The following is a 25,027-nucleotide window of genomic DNA, read 5'->3' on the forward strand; positions in this document are numbered from 1 at the left end:
CCTCTGCTGGTGGTCCGCGAGACTGCTTTTAAGTTGCGGTTCACGAGGCTTGACTCTGTGGACACAATGAACTGGTTTCCCAACAAGAAAAGCTCACTTAAATTACAACATTGCACTGGAAAGACAGACTATTCATTGCAACAATAACACCGAAATGTGTAATTTAATTTATATTAATCCTTCAAAAAAAATATCGGAATAAATAAGATAAAACTTTATTGATCCCATGCCAGGAAAATGTACCTGTTACAGACAGCAAGAACAAAAAGGAGAGGTAGAATAAAAAGACATAAAAAGGATCAACTATATGTATGTATATTATATACAAAAGAGTATGAAGAATATTATTGCTTTGTGAAGAATGGCTCAGTTTCACAGTGGAAAATGTTGAATTGCACATGAGTGAGATATAAAAAATGATTTATTTTTTTTATTTTTTTTTTTTTGAGAAGTAATATAAATCTTTATTTACACAATAATGATGAGACTGTTTTTCTTTTTTTCTTTTAAAACTCTGAACTGCGGTTTTTCTTTTGCAGCATAGTCCCAGTTGCACTGAAATTGTCCCAGTTGGCCCAGAGATGGCGCTCACACCAAAATAATGACATCGGAGTCATCAACAAACAACTAAGAGCAGTTCTTACCAACAAAAAACACATTTCCAAATGGAGCTTCGTGATCAATAAGCAATATCTGTAATAAAAGACAGACAAAGAGTCGATTGTCACACTGTTAGATGTTTGCTCGTCGCATATAAACAAAGAATTGTGATCAGACAAATATTTGTTCTGCTCGTGGAACTGTCCGATGTTTGATGCAACAGATAACACAGCCTCCATGTTTACCCATAGACAGTGAACTCCAACAGACAGAGGCTTTCGCTGAACACATCTGCGCTTCATGGCAAAACCTGCTGAGCCAAGAAAGAAGACATGAAGCTCTGGAAGAGCTGTTGAAGAAAGAGGAGAGTCCAGAGCGGCCAGTCAGCATCAAGAGTCCGTCGACAATAAGTCCGTTACCTCTCAACAGTACAGGAAAGCTGAAACAAAAAAAAGCTTATATAAACACATTATGACTGAGCTGCCTCTCCCCAGATAATTGCTTGTTACTTGAGATGCTTTGGGAAGGAATTAATAGTTCAGTCTGTCTGAGTTTCCTCAAGCTCAGACAATGATGGGGCCATTGTGCCGCTTTGCCGTCAGCAGGCTGGCCCCTGAACAGACAGAGAGAGTCAAAGTTATCCCGCTGTTAGATAAAAATCCTGTAATCTGTATCCTCCTCTGCAGGCAAAGGGAGGTCGTTGGTCGCGCGCCGATCTTTTTCAGGATCCAAACGTGTCCAGTGAAGGCAAAACACTCATCCAGCGAGTTGGGGGACTGTTGCCGATGTCCCTTTTCCTTTCCTTTAGGCGAGAAATGCATTTTCTCACCGTCTCTGATCAATCAACACTTTGGTTTTCACAACTGGCTTTAATCCAAACTGGAATTTACATTCAAAATTTTTTCTGTCATGACTTAAGGACACACCCAGGGAATCCAGAGGAGATGTTGTGTGATAATGTTGGAGTTGAAGTGCAGCGGCCACTTTCCGCTCACAGGCTTCGTGACATGCAGTGGATGTTTTAGAAACAATAGTTCTTTGTCGATAGCTGACGACAAAGGATGACTTGTTTAGCAAGTAACACCAAAAATAACAAAGCAGTACGCCTTAAATTCTTACTTACCTCTTTAACTCTCACGCAGTGATGGCAAAGCCTATGATGCAATTATATAATAAGTATAATACTGTAATATTGATCTTGGACTATGAACTGAAATGACATCTTTAACTCGGCCCATTTCAATCTTAATAACCACATCATATATTCAGGTTTTATGAATATTACCTTCAGAGAACCTTTAGAGGATGGTCCCTGAGCCAACATATGACTGTCACCCAACAGACCAGGGTTCATCAAACCAAAAGTGGCACCACGATATGTTCACAGACCCGGGCAGGTAGTTTTTGATCCCTAAATCTAAAGTGGTTTTGGTGCTTAAACCCAACTGAGTCTGATATTGCCACGGATGTGTTTACACCGCCGTCAGCTCAAAGCCCGGTGCGTCTCACACAGCTTTAGGGTACCTTGTATTTTTGGCCTTAACATAGAATATTATAAAATTATTAATAATAAGAAGAATAAAAATAGGACAAACCCGCATCGTGTAAGTGGCAGAGTAGAAGAAATTTGGCCTCTGTGATCTGTCATCGGGTTATTTTATTTACCACAGCGACAGTCACCAAGGGTCTTTGTCATTTGATAATACAGTTTGAATTGCTTTGTACCCGTTCCGTTGCTGCTGACAACTCCAGTACAATGGATGGAGTTTTGTATTCATTTTCACTGAGCTGAAACACTACATGTTTTCACAGAGATTCATATCTCAGATCCTGCCCTGAAGATTAAGATTAAGATTAAGATTTATTATTTATTAATCCACACACACAACACACAACATGCACATGCCATGCGTTTGGTGAAATTGTTCCTCCGTCTTTGAGCCATCCTGGTAAGTCCTTCCTCCGCGGCAGACCAGGAGCGGTGGGCTGCCAGCCGACAGCGGCTGGGGACCGGTTCCTCTTTGTCACCATTCGGTCAGGTGGTGATCTTCTTGCATGTTTTTTAGTGGGTTTGTCTGCGGAGGGTACCCCACCTGACACTGATCTGATGTAATTTCATTTGTCAGTCAGAAGTACTTCCTCATTTAATTTCCTCTTTGATTGTTCTTGTCTTTGACATCAGACATTGCATTTTCAGCCATTTTTTAATATATCAGAAATTAATGCTGTTAAATCATCTGTACGTTAGCAACAATTAAATATCTTAAAATTTAAAATCTGGCAGCAGAATCAACTATCAATCATCAGCTATAATATTGGGCTTGTCAAGACACTTAAACATATGAACAACACGATTTTATCCTCAAAGAAGCATCCCATAATGCACAGTGCCTTTCTACCTCAAGGTGAGACTGTTGCTGTGTTTCTTCTTACAGTTTCAGCTCTGCCCCCAATGGCCTCATATGATGGAATCGTTTCCAATTATCTTATCAACCTCCAATTGAACGTTAGAAGTACCATCTTTACCAACAAAACTCCAGTGGGGAACCTTCAGGGCCTTCTACGCCTTCAGAGAAGGCCTTAAAGAATCTGGACCAAAAAATATAAGTATTAAATTATTATATATAATCTATCTAATTTAATTTAATATAATACATTTAATACATTTTCTCTAATCTATGTTCTGAAGTTAAATTTACTGTCAAGTTCACATCAGCAATGAAAGGGTTACTGTCCTGAAACATATTATCCAATCAGAATCGTCCGTCTCTATCAAAGCCCGGTTAGCTGGCTCATTAATTGGTTAGGACTTCATGAATCCAGGGGAAGGCCAAGCTATGTGTTTTGGTTTGGAGAGTGATGGGAAAATTGACCAATCATGGTTTGATTTTAAGTGGGCGGGACAAAAACAAAAGATCATAGGCCTTCCTGAAGTCCGAAAGGCGGGCAGAGTGGTGAGAGCGGTGAGAGACAATTAAATGGCGGAAGACGAGAAAGAAGTTGTGGCTAACTTGTTAGCATCGCCTTTTTCAAGGCGGCCTTTCACAGAAAAACTTCAAATAATAAAAAACGGAAGACCAACTCCAGAACTGGAATTTGACTCCATCTATGAGGACACGGTGCGCGAAGTCGGGGCTCCCAGCGGACGCAGGGCACGGAGAGTTGGAGACGTGCGCTCTGAAGCGCATCAAGACCCACGCCAGAAACAGTACTGGACAGGATCGCCTGGGAGCTTTGGCACTGATGTCCATAGAAAAAGGACTTCTTTTGGAGCTCAAGTCAAAGGACAAACTTTATGACGCTGCCATCACCCACTTCACAAAGAAAGACCGACGAATGGATTTCGTTTTCATGTAAGGTAGGCCTATGTTACAAGCCACCTTGATTATTATTTCAAGTGATTAATTCGGGCCAAGTGGACATTCAGTAATTTATATTTATTGCGGAGGTTGTCTGTAAAAAATCCAGCGCAATTTGCGCCTTTAATTCCTCTGCATTTAATTCAATATGTAAACTTATCAAACTTATCAGAAGTGTGTATTCATTGCGCCGTGCGTAATTGCGCATGGAGAGGTATTTGCACTTCAGTTCAACTTAAAAAAACCTCCAGCTACCAGCTTTGTGTAATTTTTGCTATATTGTGCATTTGAAATTGTATAATTTGACGATGCTCATGAATTTATTTGTCAATGTGTGTATGGCTTGCTGTGCGCCGTGATTTATAGCGCTGTCCATGGTGATGAAGCCTCGGTGTCGGTGTCACGTTCTGGGTTACCTCATTTTATATTTCCAGATTTTGGCTAATGTTTATTTAATGTAGCCTCCAGTTTTATGAAGGTACTGTTGAGAATGTTTCTTGTTGCGGAGAATGTTATTGATGTTATGGTCTATTTGTTTACATTCTTGTCATCGTTAATTAAAGGATTGCAGTTGCTGAACGCTTTCAATTCATCGTACTGTTTCTTTTTTTCCGCGATGATTTCTTTTCTTGGCAATGAGGGCTGAGGTGAAGGCCCAGCTGTAGTGCTCACGGTTCGCCACCGAACTGAATGAAACTGGATGGAGTTTTGAAAACTCCATCCAGTTTCATTCTCTGGAAGGGTGTGTCAGAGCATCACTCGTCAGTTTGGACAGCAGTTCACAGGCAGACACAACCACTAACGCTTTGGTCATACGATGGACACGTTACGTGAATGTGCGCCGGCATGCAGCTGTACTGGCTCCACCTGCAGCGCATGTTCGTGCGGGGCACTATTGTGTGAGTCACAGACAAAAGAAGACAGTGACATTTTGTTTTGGTGATTCTGTCATCAGCTGTCTTAACTGAACATGACAGCACCGGGTGAAGTGACTCAACTGGGTTAGTGCGTCATGCATATCAGTGGATCTGTGCAAATAAAGAATGTGGCTTGTGTTATTTTCCTGGAATTATTTGACGACTGCGTTCCAGCACACACCTCTCCAAACTCACACGAAAGCATCTTTGAATGTTAAGCTTGTTTGTTTCAGACAGATACTGTACTTTCCAGACAGTATGGTCAAAATATCCCATCTAAAACAACAAAAGTAATGTTTAAATCACAGTTTGTACTGGGTCAGATTAAGGGTTTACTAGTCTCATTCCTCCACAGCTGCCTGTATCATGTATGTATTTGTATTATGGTTACGTTTTTACAGCTATCTGAAGGCAGCAGGACCGGTTTGGCATTTTGTTTCGGTTCAGGAAGTGGTGCGCATTTTCAAAAGCAATGCGCAATTACGCACGCGTCATCCAGCGTGGATTCTTTAATTCAATCTTATGCCACCACCACCAGTTTATTTCAAAAGTCCACAGACTTCATGGGAGTTGTACAAACCCAACTGGCCGGCTGTAACTTGTACTTTATACAGTGGGAAACATCATCAGTCATCACTCTGCATCTTCATCCAAACACGCCATAGAGCAACTGCCAACGTCCTCACGTCTCCAAGCAGAAGCTCCTGAAGCATGACGTTTTATTATTAACAGAGAAACGGCTGTGATAAATACGGTATGGTGGAGCAGAAACATGTTGCTGTTGCTGATGTCAGTTGTTCATTTTGATCATCTGTTTGCAGGGAAAGGAGGGATATTAATATTGGTATTGGCATACGTTTTGGTCTGTATGTAAAACGAATTTTGTGTTCAATTCAGCCAAAGGCTTCTTCATCAGGAACAAAAACGACTTTTCAACCAACAAAAACTAAAGATTAAAATACAAATCCTGTTGATAATTAAAGATACAATAATAAAAGTGAGGGAAAGTTAGTGCCACTATTTGTATTGACCACAGCAGCACAGAACAGACCAGCATGTGACATAGAAAACAGTCAATAAAATGCCACAAAAAGTAGTGTTTTGGGGCCTTGCAGTTCATACTCCCTCCATGTCTCATGGCGCCACCCATCCTTTATGAAGCTCCTCCACCAAAGGAGTCCTGGAGCTGCCAATGTCCAGTCTCACAGAGTCAACACACTTTCTGTCTGTCAAAGGAAACAGTTTTGGTTATTCAAAGACCTGAACAACACATTTTCATCCACAAAGAAGCATCCCCTACGCACAGAGCTTTTCATCTTCAAGTTGAGGTTGTTGCTGTTTCTTATTACAATTTCAGCTCTGCCACAGTGACCTCGTACGATGGAATAAGTTAAAGATTTATCAACCTCTAATAGTTTGAGAGTTAATCCTGTCTGTGAGAAGTGTTAAACATCTCTTGCCCACGGTGCTGAACAAATCTGAGGTTCGTGTTTTTCTGCGTGTGCATCCCTCTCCACACATCACTGTCATGTTAGTCATATCAATGGAATTAAAGTCCTGGAATTTTTGCTGCAATCTTTGGATGGGTGTATCAGACATCCACTCGCCAATTCGACAATCATTCACAGGTAGACGGAAACGGCAATGACTACAGTGAACAGTAGGTGTGCCACAGAATGTATCTTTCTCCTGGCTCACCTGCAGCGCAGGTACGGCGTGGAGCTGTGTGAGTCACGGGGAAAAGCAGGACAGTGAGCTGTCGTTTTGGGATTGTGTCTTCAGTGGTTGGACCCAGCACATCGCCGTGAAACTTCATCTTTTGTCACCGAGTTTGCGTAACAGACCTGCGGGTAAGTAAAAATATACATGTACAGTAGAATAAAGTTGCTGAGGAACCAGCTGGAAATATAAATGAATATAACAGGGTGATGAAGAAGTGGAAGCCCTGTCGGATAAAATGGAGCTGATCTACAGTTTGGATTCTTATCAGAGTCCGCAGGGAGTTAACATAAGCTCCGAACGCTCATCTGTTCTTATTTCTAACTTTTATCATTTCTTTGTCACTCAGGCTGCTATTTCAATCTCTGCTGTCAGCGATGATCAAAGGAGTGGGTGACAGCACGTCTGTATTCGTTTAAATAATAATTACACGCTATTGACGACTTGTCTAGTTCTGGATTTTTGCGGGGTTTGTCTCCTCGGCGCACATGCAGCACTTGTCTCGTGCCTAACTGATAACAGCGGAGGCTTGTGTTGCGGCACAGACGCGGACAGCAGACAGACACAGCGGGGGGGGGGGGGGGGGGGGGTTTGAGCCCATGTTCTCCGTTAATTGAAAGAGCTTTGGTGCCTTACAGCCAGTTTGGATTTCTGTGGTCTCGGCTGAAAGCCAAGAGGAGATGGCGTGGCTCAGCTGGGTGTTTGTGTTGTCTGTCGATGACTCTGCAAATACTGCTGTGGTGTTACACATCAACAGCAGGTCGGTTATTTTCCTGGCGTTGTTTGATGGTTCAGACAAAACATAATAAATATCCCATCAAAAATGATATTCGAATTTGAGTCTGTACTGGGTGGGCTTGTCAGTATCTGTACATCAAAATATCAAGTACATTAAATTTGAAGGTCTATGATGGATTTGTTGTCTGTTGAGTGAAGGAGCAAAACTGGTGGCTACAGGTAGAAAGCTTAGTAAACCTATGCAGTCACGACACAGAGGCTGCAAGGATGCAAAATACCTTGCGGTCACACTTTTGTCAGGTCATCAAATTCAGTTACACAGGTGTATTTGTTTTCCATCTACGACCACGCAAGCAAAATATACGTTTGCAGCATCTACTGTCTCCATTCACTCTGGGCATAGTGGGAAAGACAGGTCCAAATCAGTGATATGTGAAAGAAACTTGCATGGCATGCCCTCACAGGCTGTGACACCACAAGCAGCTGGTAGGGAAAACAACTTGTGCAATTAGTAAAAGTGACAGCAGAAGTTGTTGTTTTCTGCTGTAACTTTCCCAATTACAACAAGTCACTTTGCTGGAATTGCAGGAAATGTCAAGCTTCAAGTAAGTGCAACCTCACAAAACTGGTTTGGGTTGGTATACTATGGAAATAAATCCAGTCAGAGAGTCCTTTGTTATCGGGAAACTTGTTGATTCCCTAAATACAAGCTGACCATACAGGTTTTGTGTGGGTGTGAACCTTTGTGTGCTCTGGAATAAACAAGTGAAGGAATGGTGTTGACTTAACATATAACCAAGTGTAAGATCCAGCAATTTTCCTGTACTGACGGCTGAAAGCTCAAATGCTGTTATCAAAAAGGATAATGTCACACTGCTGTGGTCCAGGATGCATGTCGTGTAGGAAATCTGACAAACTGTAGTCATTTCACTGCTTCCTGATTGAGCAGCAACTGAAAAGACAATGGATAGGGAAAATCCAGATGGGCATTGGGCCATATTTCAAGCTACAACAACATATTTAATAGCAAATTAGTTACTGTTGATCAATAGCTAGTGTTAGAGGAACCCCCTGCCCACCATCACACCAAATTTGGGATTAAACAAAGCATATATTGTGAAATTACAGTAGTTCATGTGCATGATCTCCCATTCGATCGGGCTTCCATCTGAAGGCAGCAGGACCGGTTTGACATTCTGTCTCGTTTTAGGAAGCAATGTGTATCTTCAAAGTCATGCACAACTAAGCATTCGTCATTTACAGTGGAAACTTAGGTTCAAGATTCAGGATATGCCACCAGCACCAGTTTATTTTAGTAGTCCACAGACTCCTTTGGTTTTGTACACACCAAACTGGTTGGCTACAACTTTCAACCAAGTTCATACAAAGTCTAAAATCAGTCGTCACTTGCCAGGGATCAACGGCTTGCATCCCTTCCTCTCTAACATTTGTCCTAAAAGAAGCTCCTTCATTTATGCATTATTTTCACTGATTGTATCTCGATCTGAGGCTTTCCTACTTATATACTCTGCACTATCTTTAGAGTGACCGGTGTAAGTGGTTACGATATCTGTCTTAAAAGAATACTGACATGTAACAATTCAGGCTAAGATCTCATGAAAGAAAGCCTTGTTCAGATAAAGCTCCAGAGCAAATTACCAAGAACTGAAAGTGAAGTGAAGTTGAAACAGGCTCACTTGATAGCTTAAAAAAAAAAAAAAAAAAAAAAGCATCTTTTACTTTTGGTTTGATCCACATACTCCTGACAAATTTTCTGGTTCTGGTTATTATTATGGTTATTCTGGTATTTTGCACTGGGCAGTTAGTGGTCAAATCAAATCATTCAAAGCTATACTGAGATGTTTTAATAAGGAAACTGTGTTTTGTTTTTGTCACTACAGAATTTCAAGGATGAGAAACATCGGAGCAAAAACGTTATTGCTGTCAGCATTTCTCGGTCTGTCGGTCTTCTATCTCTTTAACCAGTTTACTGACCCCAGAACCAGTCACCTGGACACATATATGAGAGAGAGTGACATTCAAACAAGAAAACCCACCAAAAACAACTCCTATGTATACTCCTGGCCAAGATGTCAACAAAATACATCTGCTGCCAACGCCACAGGCTTCAGCTCTCTTCCTGTTTCTATAAAAGACTTTCTGTACTACAGACACTGTCGCCATTTCCCCATGCTGCTGGACCTTCCTGACAAATGTGGAGGAGCCGATAAATCAGCAGAAATCTTCCTGTTGTTGGTCATTAAAAGCTCTCCTGCAAACTATGACCGCAGAGAGGTGCTGCGCAAAACCTGGGCTGACGAGCGACGACACAATGGTGTTTGGATCCGACGGCTCTTCATCTCAGGAACAACAGGTTCTGGTTTTGAGAAAGCGAGACTGAACAAACTGCTGGAGCTGGAGCAGCGTCAGTACAATGATATCCTCCAATGGGACTTTACTGACACATTCTACAACCTCACCTTGAAGCAGATTCTCTTCCTGGAATGGATGGAAAGAAACTGTCCAAACGCTCGCTTCCTGCTAAACGGCGATGACGACGTCTTTGCCAACACCAACAACATGGTCGAGTATCTCCAAGGCCTCAAGGATAATGATGGAAGCAAGCACCTTTTTATTGGCCATCTGATCCAGAATGTGGGGCCCATTAGAGAATCATGGAGCAAGTATTTTGTCCCAGTTCAGGTACAAGAGTCAGAGTCATATCCCCCCTACTGTGGTGGTGGGGGCTTCCTCTTGTCTGGCTATACAGCTTCGGTCATATACAGTATGTCCCAGTCCATTTCCATACTTCCTATTGATGATGTTTACATGGGGATGTGTCTGGCCAAAGCAGGACTTGGCCCTTCTTCCCATATGGGTGTGAAAACGGCAGGACTTTACATTCCCTCCAAAACAATGGATGGATATGACCCTTGCTATTATAAAGAAGTTTTACTGGTACACAGATTCCTTCCAGTCCAAATGTATCTCATGTGGCACAGAATAAATGATCCAGATCTGAAATGTGGTCCCTCTGAGAAAGGCTTTAGCAGGACCAAACAGTAATCTAAGTGCAAGTATGACCTTCTTCATTCTATCATGAGAAAAGATTTGAACTGTTTTTCTACCACAGAGGAAGTTTTTTATTCTTAAACCAAATGTTGGCAAGCAGTCAGCCACACACAAGAGTAGGGAGTGAAAGCTATTTTTATTTCTCTATCAGTGACATTATCTATTCTAAACTATTCTACCAGTGAGCAGCTTCCACTGGAACTCACATGTTTGTTGACCTCATCCATTTTTGGTGGCAAAAAATTTGGTTTCAATACTTTGTGTCAGAGTTTACATCACACTGACAATTGATTAACTACACATCTGTTATTTTATGGCTATGGCTATATTGATGAAGCCAAACTATGCACAAATATAAATCATGCTTAATAGCATCTTATCAAGGCCTGTGTTGACAGTGAGTTAGGTAATAAAAGAACAATATATCCAAAACAACGTCAGCGCAGTTTAAGAACAAACCCCTCCCATGTCGGTAGCTCATCAACCTTTGGCACAGCAGGCTGACAAAGCTTTGGATTCCTTCACATGTTGAACCGGTGTGCTTGAGGTTGTATTAAGAGCAACATTCAATCCACTGTGCACTGAATGTCGGGTAAAGTTAGCATCTTCTGCTCTTTAGCCTCAGTCTGTTAGCACACTATCGTGTGCTCATAATATTTAGCCAGATAAGACCCTTTAACAGGGTTCACACTTAAAAGGGATTCAGCTGAAAACATGTAGAAGTCTGGTCTAGTGGCAGGGTTTTATTCGAACTCATGGAGCTAACATTAGCTTGACTATTAGCAACAGCTGCTTAAATCTGCCAGCTGTCTGTCTGACATGAAGGACCCATTTCTTCAATAATTGAGAATTTTGAGTGGAAAATTTGCCTTTGTGACGGATGTTAAGTGAATATGTGCTGTGGGAGAACATAAAGCCAACAGTAGCTGGCCTAGCAAAGGGGGTAAAAAAAAAGTACATGTAGCTAACATTGTGCAAAGCAAACAACAATATCAGTATTTTAGTGATTTTATTTTAGTTTTTTTACAGTTTTGTTATTTCAGATTTAGCTTGTTTCCTGGGAGCCCATTCCAGTAACACACCCTCAATTACCTCAGAATAACCTCTGGTCAGGCTGACATTGGGCAGAGCAGAATGTGACTTCACAAGTCATCATGTACTATACTGCTAAGCATATAAAGTTTAGGCTGTCACACTTTTATCTGCAGAGCTATTAAGCAGTTTGCTTTAGACACACAGTCCAGTCATAACCCGAGCAAACAGAAGACCAAAGAGTGTATCAGAGTATCTGTGAGTGGACCTTTCCTTTAGCGATGATGATGAGGGAGTATGCATTTTATGTGTTTTTCTCTCAGCTTGGCAGAGACAATGGCTGGTTATTAATTCACAAAGCTTTCTGACTGCTGGCTGAATCTTGTTCATAGCACAAAACTGTGCCAAAATCAGTAACCACCAAAAGTTAGCATTAAATGCTTCTTAGATGGGTTAATTTGTTGATTGATCAGATATTTCCTGTGTTAGATAAATACAAGATTTAAAAGTATTTATACTGTATAAAGGCAAACATCTTGTTCACCTGTACGTCCATTGTATTTTTGAAACTTTTGAACAATACCCAGCTGTAGGTGTGAATGGTGCAGGGCTATAAGGTATACTGTGGTGTCCACGATATTACAGAAATTATCATTCAAAAACAGCTCCTCAGGGTTTCTTCAAACTAATGATGTAATGTGCTTAATCTTGTGCTTTAAATTAATAAGGAGTTAGTTTAATTTCATTTGAAGGGTTTTTTGTTTTTGTTTTTTTTAATATCCTGTACAACTTTATTTGTGTTGGAGCAATATTCTGAGAAAGAGTGCTGTTTTGTTTTCTTGTTTGTGCCTTACATCAGTGCTGCTCAATCAGATACCACAGTTAGAATTGTAAAAAGGTGTTTTGGAGGACTTAAAGGGACTGTACTATCAAATACTCTTGTAACAGCTGTACTCTTACAACACAGTTCGTACGCTGCGTAAATGTAAAAATGCATCAGTTTACTCGCTCTCTTCTATGCCAGCGAGATGTAACGGCGACCAGATTGGAGTGTGGGTTGACTGGGGTCAAGTGCTGTGGTGTGAGCTCTTCATGTAGATGCTGCGTGATTGAGGTCTGGGAGGGTGGGGGTTGGAAGGCAGCCTTGCGTGTGATTTGTAAGTCTGTTCTTGAAGAGGGTTGACAATTTATTAAAGAAGCAGCGGGAGCAGTAGAGGAGGATGGGTTGAACTATACTCCTGTAAAATAGTACAAAACATTTACTTTCATCGTAATTAGACATTATAAATATATTTCTTACTATGCATTATTGTGACCTTAAGTGACCTTAAGTTACCACCATGATGATAGCACTTACAGGGGTGGGCGGACACCAGTAAATTACAGAGGGCACAGGAAACCACCGGAAATGGAACAATAGTGTCATGACAGGCCAAAGTGAATTTTGATGTGAATGGCCTGAGACTGAAGCTCCATATTAGGTGTTAGAATATGTATAAATTATTGTGATTTCTGTTTCCGATTCAGTTCAAACCAGCTCGGCTTATTGTGCACTGTTTGAAAATTCACAATAAACCTATCACATCTGACTCTGTTGACTACTGGTAATTATTAACGTGTTTCTAAGTCATGTGAAGGAGTTCCTGAACGCGTCTGGCCCAGGTTAGAATTCCAGAACATGAACCTGGCTGAATTCAGAGGTCAAGATTAATATCCACCAATTTACAGATGAGGTTAAAAATTAATTTTAGTTGGAAATCTCATTAAATTCTAACATAACGTAGCGGGTGCAGAATCAAAACAAGCGTGCAGTTAGAAGAAGAGCGTGTCCAAATCATCCCTGATGTTTTTAGCTCATACATGTAGGACAGTGAATTTTGTAAACTGTCTTTTATTCTCAGGTATCGCCCTTCTTGTAATAGTCTATAGCTGCATTGTGTGATGACGTAGGAACTGAAGCCATTTGTTGTCTGGTTGGTGTGCAGAAAGTCTGCATGAATGCAGTACTGTGATGCCCTCTTGTGTCCAAAATATGTTACTGCAGCACTTAATAATAACTACCAGAAAGAAGAACGTGTCAGGTCAATGTCTTGATAATTGCCAGTCTTGTAAGAGGTTACATAATCCACACAGATAATTCACATGCAACGTACTGACAGGGCGAGTAAACTGCATCTTTACTGCAATATGGGTCAAATAAAACAACTTCTCACAAGAGTAAAAGCACTCAGTGAACATTTCAGGTGATGATACTAAACCAGTTACTAATGACACTAACAGCAGATGGTTGCTGAATATTTCATATGACTGTATTGCAGCAGTGATGGTCTGGGCGTGTGTGTACTGTGGATATTGGGAGCCCTCATGTGGAGAAACAATGTAACTTCAGAACTAAATGAGAACATGTTAAAGAAACAGACAAGTAGAAAACCCGAATGAATTAAGCCCATACTGTATGTTCCATTTCCAACCCCCATCAGACAGCCGAAGTCCAGCCCTGCCCATCCCAGGGTCTGTGGGGTCTCTGGGTTCAGGCCATTTTCTTTCAGCAGCTCTGCAGAATGCATTAGAAGGTGGCAACCAAACACAACGTGCAGAAGTAAGTAGACTCGAGGTTGTGGAGATAATGGAGATTGCATCAGACAGAGATCGTGTGCATGTGGACATGTGACCATGCATGTGAGAAGTTGAAGGGGGGATGCGGTGAACAGAATGAAGAAATCGTGACATATGTGTCAAGATAGGGAAGAGGTAGTCTGTCCTGCTGTTTTTATCAGAATGAGGTGCAACATTTAACAACTTTGTCAGGAAGCTGCAGACGCGTTCAAACCACAGTGGCTGAAGGCAGAGAAGCGCTGACTGGTCGCAACATGGTTTGTTTCACTCAGAGCAGGACGCGTCCGAAGTCTCCTCAACTGCGTCCCCCGCTTGCGTCTTTTGCGTGGGTCCCTCCCTCCGGCAACACATGCAGGGAGACGCAAGGGTGTTTTTTCCTCATCTCTCAAGCCTGTGACCCGGAAATCCATCTCAGCACGCCACTTTGAAGAACTCAAGTCTTGAAATGCGTCTGAAGGAGAGCGGAGCGAGGGGAGGGGAGATTTACCCGAGGAGCTCTGGCCGAGGACGCACGCACATGACCACTCCCTGGTAGAGCAGCGCCTCATTAGGCGCAGTTGTAGCCTCATTTCTTCAGGACAGCTCACCTTGATATCGCGTATGTTTTTTACCATTGCGTGGAGGCTACGCCCAATTCAGCTGCTACGATCGCGACTTAATGTTTGCAGGTGCAAACAGCTGCTGCCTTCAAATTCTGAATATCAACAAGAACATTCAGCGCTCATCTGCCGTATTTCATGGTGTCATGTAGTAGAGTTGCCCGTGATGTAGTCTGCAAATGTGTTTTTAAAATAATGGAGACGGTTGCAGTCGCGCTGCATTTTGGATCATTTTTTCGCTTTGTCATTTTTAAGAGGAACTGGTGATGAAACACTCACCCTTAGCGCGAGGGCTGAAGAGAAGGAGGAAGAAATCGAAAAAAAACAGAAATGTGTGTGTGTGTGTGTGTGTGTGTGTGTTAAATAAAGATGTGTGATATCTGTTCATTCTTGTCACATTAAGCCACACTGGGAGCTGAATTATAACTACATAAACTGTCATGAACAGGCTCCCAAAGTATAAGAAACCCATTTTAAAAGAGTATCAGCAATATACCCTGCCAGTGATTTTCTGCACAAAACATTTAAATTCGCTGTTGATCCACGTGTCTTTTGCTCCTCAGAGGCCAAAACTCTTGAACATCTATTTTTTAAATGTTCCATAATTGGTTATCTTTGAAAATGGACAACATACCCCCATTTACCTATGATATTATTTATTTTATGGACAACTTGGATGCAAGCATTTCTGACACTGTTAATCTTGTGATTATTATGGGTAAATATCATATTCATACTTGTAAATGGAATGGAAGCCTTCCCTCTCTTATGGTGAGTTATGTTAAGAAGAATCATAAGGCTGACAAAATATACACGTCTATTTCTCGGTCCTTGCTCCTTTGTGTCTCTTTTTGTTTAATTTACTTTTGCCTTTGTTTTTTGTTTATATCTGTTTTTCAATATGACTCCTCTTTTGTTTCATGGTTTTATTTGTTTGCTAATTTCCACCATTGATTGACTGATTCTTGCGTTCAAGTTTTGTATAATTGTCCCTATTTGCAAATAAATAAATAAATAAATAAATAAGTCATGAACACCGTTGATGAAGCTGCGCCACACGTCATGACCACAGAAGGGCGTCTCACGTTGTCCGACTCCTCCTCTCTCCTCTTGTGTCGTCTCCCGGTGAGAGGCTTCTCCAGGCGTGGAAGAGGAGCAGGAAGTAGGAGGAGCCTGGCTTGATCAAACTATATATGGATTAAGCTCAGGTGTGAGCCCTTTCACTACCTGCAGCTGAACCGCTGGCTGCTTACAGCTGTTTGAGTACAAATGTGTGTCTTTCTTGTTTATATTTGCACTTTCTTGCTGCGTGAGCTACTTATGTTAGAATGATTACACATTTGTTCATTCTTGTCACTTACACGGTGGCCAAAAACCTGCTCCCTTTGTTTATTGTGGGTAACCTATGCTGATTACAATTTCAGACACTCTGAACTCAGTTTGAACTCATGCAAAAAAAGCTCCAGGTTCGTTTATTTTGATGGATGACTGGGTGGACGATGAGCCTGTTCTACCTGGTTTTTTTTTTGTAAAAAGACAAACTGTATCTTACAGTCAATAATTTACCTGCTGACTGCTGCAGTTTTTGTCCTCTTTTAAGATACTTCCTTTACTGTGGACATGGAACATTTCTTTCACATTAACAGGAATATTGATCAGTTTATCCAGAGTCACTAACCAGCAAGGTGGCCAAAGTAGAATCTGTAAGTAGGATTTATATTTATTTCATTGAAGGATTATTTACATTCCTGAAAACTGAAGACCATTGACCCCAGTATGAGCATTTGTCTGGCAGAAATGTTTCTGAAATGGTCTTTCTAAAACTGGAAAAGATTCCACTTCTTAAGCCTTAAACGTGTAAACATTGGGACACAATATTAGGCTCGTCCGCACACTTTCTGTCTGTCAAAGGAAACAGTTTTGGCTATTTAAAGACAAGAACGACACCTTTTTATCCGCAGAGGCATCCCATAATGCACAGTTCTGTACTTCAAGGTGAGCTTGTGCGTCAATAACCTCTTATGGAGGAGTTTCAAGTAGTTTTATCAACCTCTAGGAGTTTGAAAGTAAATCATATCTGGGAGAGGTGTTAAACATCTCATGCCACTGTACAAATCTGGGTTCAAAGTTTTTTTCTGCGTGCGCAACCCCCTCCACGCATCAGTGTCATATTTCTATTGACCAATTATGTCAGTGAGGTTGAGGACCAACCATTCTGACTTCAGTCTCTGGATGGGTGTGTCACAGAGGGACGCTTCAGTTTGGGCAGTAACTCCCAGGTAAATGGAAACAGTACATCGTGTTGCCCTTACATTAAAGACGTAACGTGGAGCGGATGTGCCGCGGCATGCATCTTTTTCCTGGCTTCACCTGCAGCGCGCTGACGGCGGAGGGCTGTGCCATTACCAGGCGAAAGAAGACGCTGAGCTTCGTGGTTGTGTCTTCAGTTTCTGGAGCCAGCACGGCGCTGTGAAACTTTTTTTTTTTTTTCGCCGAGCTTGTGTATTGGACCTATGGGTAAGTTAGCATCTGCAGCTTACTGTTGGATATATGAGGGATAAAGATCATAAGCAAAGATCTGGCAAATGCCAACGGGGTGACCAAGACCCGGAAACCCCGTGTAATAGAAAGTAGCCGATAACAGTAGGACTATTTATGAAGCTCGTCGGGGATTAACTTAAGGTCAGCAGCCTTTGATCCTTCATCTTTTTTCTTTTTTTGAAAAATCACCATACTTTTATCATCTCCCTGTCATCCAGTCCACTATTTCAATCTCTGTCAGCTAGTATATTGTCAAAGGACGCAGGGGGGCAGGAAACTGAATAATAGAAACACTCAAAACCAATTTGCCTGAGCGCCAGTCATTTCCTGAAGACCGCCGGTTTTCGCAAAAAAGGCCACGAACACCTCGCGTAACGAAAATCTAAAAAAAGGGAGACCTATAAATGAGCAAAGGTTTATTTTTTTTCGTTTGTAGAGCGGAAGAAGGCGCATATCAGCAGTGACGCGCCGTTGGGTGTAGCCAGCCACTGATTAGAGGGGAGGGGGGTTATGTTGCAGCAGGCACGGAGAGACCCTGAACGGGGCTTGAGTCCAATGTCCTGCTGCTCGAACTGTGCCCTCATGGCTGCTGTTAACTGTGCTATTATCATTTTGCATTTCACACAATAAGGAGAAGGTACACAGTCACCAAAAAAGACGCATTTCCGAAGTTAAGCCGCTGCTCCTTGCAGTTCTCAGTCAGGCTGCGTAAGAGCCCAATTTGTACTGTAACATCCCAACATCTGCTGTGTAATTCCTCAGAGTTTGTGGTGCAGTTTTGTTGAATGAATCAGCACATATGAAATACATACCCATTCCTACTGGTGCCTAAATGTGGGTAGGTTATACAGCAGAGTAAAGAAGAAACAGTTGGGTATTTTAGAAAAAGAAGAAAAATGTATACTAGGCCTTTAAAGTCTTATCAACACTGGCTCTCTACAGGGGTCTGGTACCGGTAAACAAAGCAGTTGACAACAACTACCTCTTCAGTAGACTTAACATGGGCTATTTCTCTGTTATCTGATAGATTAAGTAAAATGAAAACAATGCTTTTGTGCTTTTTCTCAAGGCAGTTGTGACAATCATGTCTTACAGATGTGCCTTTGGCAGGCTAGCTACACCCAGACTCCAGGGATTTGTCTTCTCCTTCACTGTATTATTTGGAATACGACCAAGTTTATAAATGGGTCTATTCTTAGTTCGTCCGGCACAGCAGGAGCTCATGAGGGGCTGCAGTAGAAAACAAAGTTAACCTCCCTGAAGTGTGCAGCTATGGAAAATAACACAACACAGTAATCTAACGCGGAACAAACAGAGCTAAACTCGAATGTTAAATACGTCTTTATTGGCTTTCTTTCAGTTGCACAAGCAGAATGAGGCCTGCAGACAGTTATCAATAATCTCTTTGTCACCCGGTAATAGGACAGGACTTCAGGGGTGCAGGCTGGAGTATCAGCTGTTCTCTCGCTCTCACTCTTTAATTACAAAGCAGCAGTGAGCTTCGTGCTGTTTTCCCTTTCTCACTCTGTATTTACACATAAGCAACACGGCATGTGCTGTTCTTCCATTCCTAATTTATCATAACACATAAGCAGCAAGGCATGTGGGGTGGACTAAAATAGGTTTTGTGTGATCAGTGTGTGTCAGTGTGATCGCTGACCAGTGCTGGAAGAACTGGCAGGACAGCAGCCTAAGGAGGCTTCAACACAACTATGAATTAGAATGAACAGGTTTATTGAAACACTTGACACAATAACAGCATTTTAGAGTTTAGTTTTTAAAAAAAAAACAAAAAAAAACATTGAATTACCCAGAGTTCAGGATGTAGATCGATCATAGGGGCCAAATATGCCACACCGGGAAGTACCAAGTTAATACTTTCAGTTTTCTTCTTTCCAACTCGTTCTGTTGTGCAACAAAAACATGTTTTTTTCTGAATTCTTTAATCCATTAACACAAATAAAGCATGGCTTAACGGCATTAACATTTAACAGTAGTACAAATTTCGACTCAGTGATGACTCACATGCTTAAGCTAATAACATGCACATGTTATTAGCTTAAGCCTATGTCTTAAATAAATTAGCCTAGCGGCAAGGGAGCTTTTCCTGTAATCCCAGTTTAACAGTTTATTGTTTGTAGTTTTTCTCGCTCTCTGCAGAACACTGCGGGTGAATTTCAGCCTGCATGCATTTGTTTTAGCCTGTCATTGTTGAAACAGATTGCTTTCCATGCTCAGTGGTGACAGTTCGTTCAGGAGAAAGCTTTACATTTCTTTTCTGAAGTTTGAAACCAGACTTCTGTGCAGCATGGGCTAGGCCAACATACAGTATAGTTTTTTATTTTTATTTTAGATGACAATACGAGTTTTCCATAGCTGTGCACTGACAGGGGTTTGTTTTCTATGATGCCCGCTAGAAGCAGGTGTTCAAAACTATAGACTCATTTCTTGACTTGTTGGGGGGTTTTTGTGATTTTTTTTGTGACATTCAGCAGAGTCTTCTTGTAATATAATAATTTAGGCGTTGGGATAAGACAGCGTTCGAGAGGTGTCTCTAAGCTCAAATCCTGGTCTGACTCAGTAGAAAGTAAGCACTTACCATCACAATAGCAACCTCAAAGTGCACTCAAGTGTGCGCACACACACATTCATATCAGTTGATTAGATCATGGTGCTTACCAATCCCTTGACTGAAGTTTCTGCCACACCCACACACCTGTTCGATACTGCTCACTACATACAGCACAAATGGATTTAGAAACATTTCATCAGTTTTCACAGGAAGTAGTTTTAGCGCATTTTTTAGTCAGGAGTCATTTGGCAGTTAATTTCAGTTGGTGGGTTCTCACTCACTCACTAACTCACACACACGCACACACACACACACATAATAGTGTTTCCATCATCATTGCATCTGCTTACATTAATTTCCTGGAGACTTCCCCTAACTCTAATCATAGCCACCACTTGCCTATTGCTAAGCTTAACATAACCTGAAGCTTAACCTAACGCTGGCCTTAGCCTAACCCTAACCTTAAACCAAGTCTTTACTCAGCGGCAACCTCTGGGACCGAAAAAGAAAGTCAACATGCAGGTGCCAAAAACGAATCCACGAATGAGGCTTTTTACATGAGGCTGGCTTCAAAAGTGAGGCAATCCCCACAGACCTCCATATTAACTTTACAGCAGAAACAAACATGTTTACAGCCTGGAACAGAAGACGGTTTTGGTCTCTATAACTGATGCCCTTGTTCATGACAACTGGGCATGAATTTTTGTAAAACTCACTCATTTAAATAAGCATGAAGGTTTAAAGTTCTGCATAATTAAGGGCTTTGAGTGACAGCGAGCTGCTAGGTATCATTTAAATCACTTCAGAGGACATTGCATTGACTTACCATCATTTCCTGGAGACAGCCTATCCCAAACCATAACTGCTGCTTGCCTATCACCAGTGGTGGAAAGTACATTTTTGAGGTACTTGTGCTTTATGTGGCTATTGTAGTGGCAGTTAACATGGCAGTGTCAATAAATGTCTCTACAATGACATTGTGATATCAAAATTCTTTTCGAAACTTGACTACTCTAATTGCAGAAATTACCTGTGTTTAATACCTTTAGTACCTGTGTGTAATTTTCCCATAACACACCACTCTGTTTTCTCTCCAAAGGTGAGCCATGTTCTTTTCAGCCTGCCAGTGGACTTCTGTGCGCTCAGTTGTCTTCAGCAGCCTGGTGGTGTGGTGTTTTCTTGTTGTTTTCTTCACATACAACCTTTACTTCAAGTTCCCCACTTATGCCTTTTACATGGAGAGAGGCCGTCATTGCTGTCCTACAGCTGTGTGCGCAGAGGGAGCACAGATCCTGGACTCAAACTGCTCCACAGAGTTGCACATTAACTCACATCACAATGACACCCAGAGGGTCCAGACTGCAGCAGTGGATACTGAGCCTGATACCATTTTATTGATCTGGATGTGGCCATTTGGCCAAAAGTTCGATGTCAGCTGCAGTACTTTTAACATCACAAAGTGCCACTTGACAGACGACAAGTCTCTGTACCATAAAGCCCACGGGGTTCTCTTCCACCACAGGGACGTTTACAAAAATCCAGCAACCTTACCAAAAGAGCCACGTCCCTGCTTTCAGAAATGGGTGTGGTCAAATATGGAGTCACCTGCAAACTCAGCCCCAATCTCTGAGGTTAATCATTTATTCAACTTGACGTGCAGTTATCGGCTTGATGCAGATATTCCTGTGCCTTATGGATATCTGGTGCCAGTGACATCTGAAGATGAGAGTTTCAAATTGCCAGCAAAGGACAAGCTGGTCTGCTGGATTGTGAGCAACTGGAACCGGCGCTTTAAGAGAGTTCAGTTCTACAATACATTGAAAAACTACATCGAGATTCATACTTATGGAAACGCATTTGACCAAGATCTAAGTCAACAAGACTATGTAAAGATAGTTTCTAGTTGTAAATTCTACCTCTCCTTTGAAAACTCAGTTTACAAAGACTACATCACAGAGAAGTTATATGGACCTATGAGTTTAGGAACTGTACCAATAGTTCTGGGCCCTTCAAGACAAAATTATGAGGACCATATCCCAGGAGATTCTTTCATTCATGTTGATGACTTTTCTACTGCAAAGGAGCTCGCAGAGTGGCTACTTTACCTTGACCAAAATGATTCTGAGTACATTAAATACTTTAACTGGGCAAACAGGTTTAAAGTAATAGTGTCAGAGTTTGGCAGAGAACATGCTTGCAGAACTTGTAGTTACTTACAAAACCACAGAGGTTATGAAGCGTTTTGTGATCTTAACAAATGGTACTGGGGTTAACAGAACAAAAAGAGCATTTGCTAAAATACATTTCAGTCTGGGACGCTGACTGCCTGAATAGGAGTGACAATATTAAAAAAAAACCTTTACTTGTATAACACCTTTCATACAAGAAATGCAGCATGTGAGTGCTTCACAACAACACATGCACCAAGTGCTTCACATAAAAAAGACAGAATGACTCGATGAATAAAAACAGGGATAGAAAATGAATAAAACCCAGGCCTGTCAAGATTCAGGTCTTTAGCAGAAAAGTCATAGCTAGTTAAAGGCTAAACTGAAGAGATACGTTTTTAGCGTTCTTTTAAAAAATACTTAGCAAGCTGGTTTCCCTCATATCGATCAGTAAAAGTGTTCCAAAACTTTGGGGCGTAATAGACAAAGGCTGCATCCCGGATTTTCTCTCAGCGGTTTCTGGGAACCTCCAGTAAACCAGCAACAGATTATCGCTGTGTTCTTGAAGACAAATGGTGAACAAGGGAGTTAGCAATGTAGCTTGGTCCTAGTCCATTAAGGACTTTATATACAAGGAGGAGGACCATAAAATCAATTGTAAATGTTACAGTAAGCCAGTGCAGAGCAGCTAAAAGTGGACTAATGTGCCCTCTACACTTGGTTCTGCAGACTATTGAATGAGCTAAAATGTCTCAGTGTTTTTATCTTGATGAGGAGGAAGCGTGTCACAGTAACCTTGTCAGCTTGAGACAGGCATGAATCAGTCGTCTAACAAAGAGACAAAGAACAGCAATTCCTCCTGAATTGTCTGAATTTTCTACAAACATGCTGCCATCAGATATTTCTTACCTAACTAACCTTGGATCCAGTGGTTGTGCATGTAGTTTCACAGGTCAGCAGTTGCTTCACATTTCATATATTGTAGATATATTGTACATTATAACTTTTACACTATGCTTATTAAAGTTATTTTAGGACAAAGCTGCATTTTGTCAGGATCAAAGCAGAAGACATTGAGTCATTGCAATGTGTTACACTGTTATTTCACATGTCACTGACAAACACAAACACTCTTTGTCATATCATGATATTGTTTTCATTGCTTTGCAGATATCATTCCATGCCACTCCAAAACAATGGAGGCGGATGCATTGTTGTTTTCATGGTTCTTGGTGTTGAAACGTGTTTCTCAGAGACACATATCTCAAAACCTGTCTGCATGGCTAGAGATAACAAGAGGGAAGAGAGGTTGTATGTTCTTTATCTAAGCTTTAATTGTACGTTATGCAAATCATCATTAGTTGTGTAAAATGCATAAACAATTAAGTAGATGTACTTTCATTTTGAAATGAATTGGTTGTACATGTCTAGGTGGACCAAACCAAACCACCCGGTATTGATTTGATATCAAAAATGTAATGTCATGTGTCCTCATTTCATAATCAGCAGCAAGTTAAAGTGAATTTCTTGAATCAAGAATTTAATTTCTTATTTAATTTCCGCATCACATATTAATACTTTCATATGTCATAAATTGCAACTCAATAGTCTCAATTCTTGAGTGGAAAATACATTTTAATGCCAGTTGGTCATGTGATTTTATTTCAAGTTCAAACGGATATAAGGAACGAAATTTCAACTCATGCTGGAAAGTTCCAGATTGGTTTCTACTGTGATGGAATCTGAAGTAAGATGGATGGATGATGGACCTGTTCTCCACCCGTTGTGGGGTCAGCTATCTCAGGACTTTATTCTCTGCATGCAGCCAATAAACTGCCTCTTGTAATCATTGAAGAAGTCAATAATTGACCTACTGTCTGCTGGTTTTTGATAATCCCCTGACTACACATCCTTTCCTGTGGATACACAGCATATTGTGCTTGGAATATTGATTAGTTCATCCAGTCAGGGAGAATGCCACTTGCCGGCAAGGCCCCCCTCATATACTTTTCTGTTATATGCCATCTGAGGGGTCCTCATTGGCTGTTACGATATATGACAATTAAATATCTAAAAATCTCAATTATGGCACTAGAATCTTCAACAGGCTCTCCTCCAGCATCCTCCAGCATTTCCACTGTTGTCTATGCAATCTTCATCTGTGCCTTTGCAATGTCTGATAAATAAACAACAAAGAAGAAATTCTGTTAATTTTCCATCTCAGGAAATAGATCTCTAAAGTATAAAGAAACAGGCTTTTATGTTATGTTGATTTTCTCTCATTTATTTATTTATTTTTTGTAACACACTGTCATATTGTCGAGGGGATTTTATTGAGAAATAAATGCATGCCTAGTTCTGGAAACTCTAGTGACCACTGGCATAATAACCCTTATACTCTTCCGCCCTGTGAGACAGCAACCACATTATTTGCTGAAGTGAGATCAATGCTGTATCTGTCAGTTTCTGTGGCGATTTTAATTGTGCCAGCTGTGATGACCTATTTGCAGTGGCACACACAGGCACATTTTGGTGTTTTTGTGACTTGGAATGACATTGCATGAACTCACATTCATTCTTTAAACTTTACCATAACCATGCCTTAACCCAACCATAGGGATTTATCGTGAAAGATATGTCACAGCAAGAAAAGCACAAGTGTTAAATAATAACAAAATGATGACTGAATTATATTTAGCTGCTTCAATTTCAGGGTCATGGTATTGTGTATACTGATGCACTGTCATACTGTCAAGGCTCAATGGGATACTTGAATAGAATGGAGCCATCCTTAATATTATTAGTAACTGTTGTCTTTTTCCTACTATCAAAAGTTAAAATGTTTGTTGTGAAAAATACCTTTTGGCTTAACCATAACCACTCTAAGGGTCTAAAAGAGAGTTGTAGGCACTTAAACATCTTTGGACCATGATTTTGTCTTTTTTTTTTTTTTTTTTTTTCAATTACATGTATCCTATTTTTATTATTCATCCTTGTTTTATTGAAATTTTTCACAAATATTTACTTTTATATAAAATACTTCTGTTTTGTGGTAAAGAATTAAAGTTATTGTTATTGTCATTCTTCTTCTCTT

At 40.9% G+C, this 25,027-nt stretch overlaps 2 protein-coding genes across 2 annotated transcripts; both read left to right on the plus strand.

The window, feature by feature from the left end:
• Window positions 1–6,485: 6,485 nt before the first annotated feature.
• LOC143314707 (N-acetyllactosaminide beta-1,3-N-acetylglucosaminyltransferase 3-like) lies at window positions 6,486–10,950 on the plus strand. Its single transcript, XM_076721772.1, has 2 exons — window positions 6,486–6,726; window positions 9,235–10,950. Exon 2 carries the CDS (start codon window positions 9,245–9,247, stop codon window positions 10,397–10,399), a length of 1,155 nt encoding a protein of 384 aa, XP_076577887.1. The 5' UTR covers window positions 6,486–6,726; window positions 9,235–9,244; the 3' UTR covers window positions 10,400–10,950.
• Window positions 10,951–16,936: 5,986 nt separating this feature from the next.
• On the plus strand, window positions 16,937–24,849 carry LOC143314633 (4-galactosyl-N-acetylglucosaminide 3-alpha-L-fucosyltransferase 9-like). The gene is made up of 2 exons (XM_076721673.1): window positions 16,937–17,169; window positions 20,865–24,849. Exon 2 carries the CDS (start codon window positions 20,872–20,874, stop codon window positions 22,036–22,038), a length of 1,167 nt encoding a protein of 388 aa, XP_076577788.1. The 5' UTR covers window positions 16,937–17,169; window positions 20,865–20,871; the 3' UTR covers window positions 22,039–24,849.
• Window positions 24,850–25,027: the final 178 nt, after the last annotated feature.

This window comes from Chaetodon auriga, chromosome 22 (assembly GCF_051107435.1).
Source record: "Chaetodon auriga isolate fChaAug3 chromosome 22, fChaAug3.hap1, whole genome shotgun sequence".
NCBI lineage: Eukaryota > Metazoa > Chordata > Actinopteri > Chaetodontiformes > Chaetodontidae > Chaetodon > Chaetodon auriga.

What these genes read in the sequence shown, in the direction of transcription:
- LOC143314707 (XM_076721772.1), top strand. Translation starts at nt 9,245, where the DNA reads ATGAGAAACATCGGAGCAAAAACGTTATTGCTGTCAGCATTTCTCGGT.
- LOC143314633 (XM_076721673.1), top strand. Translation starts at nt 20,872, where the DNA reads ATGTTCTTTTCAGCCTGCCAGTGGACTTCTGTGCGCTCAGTTGTCTTC.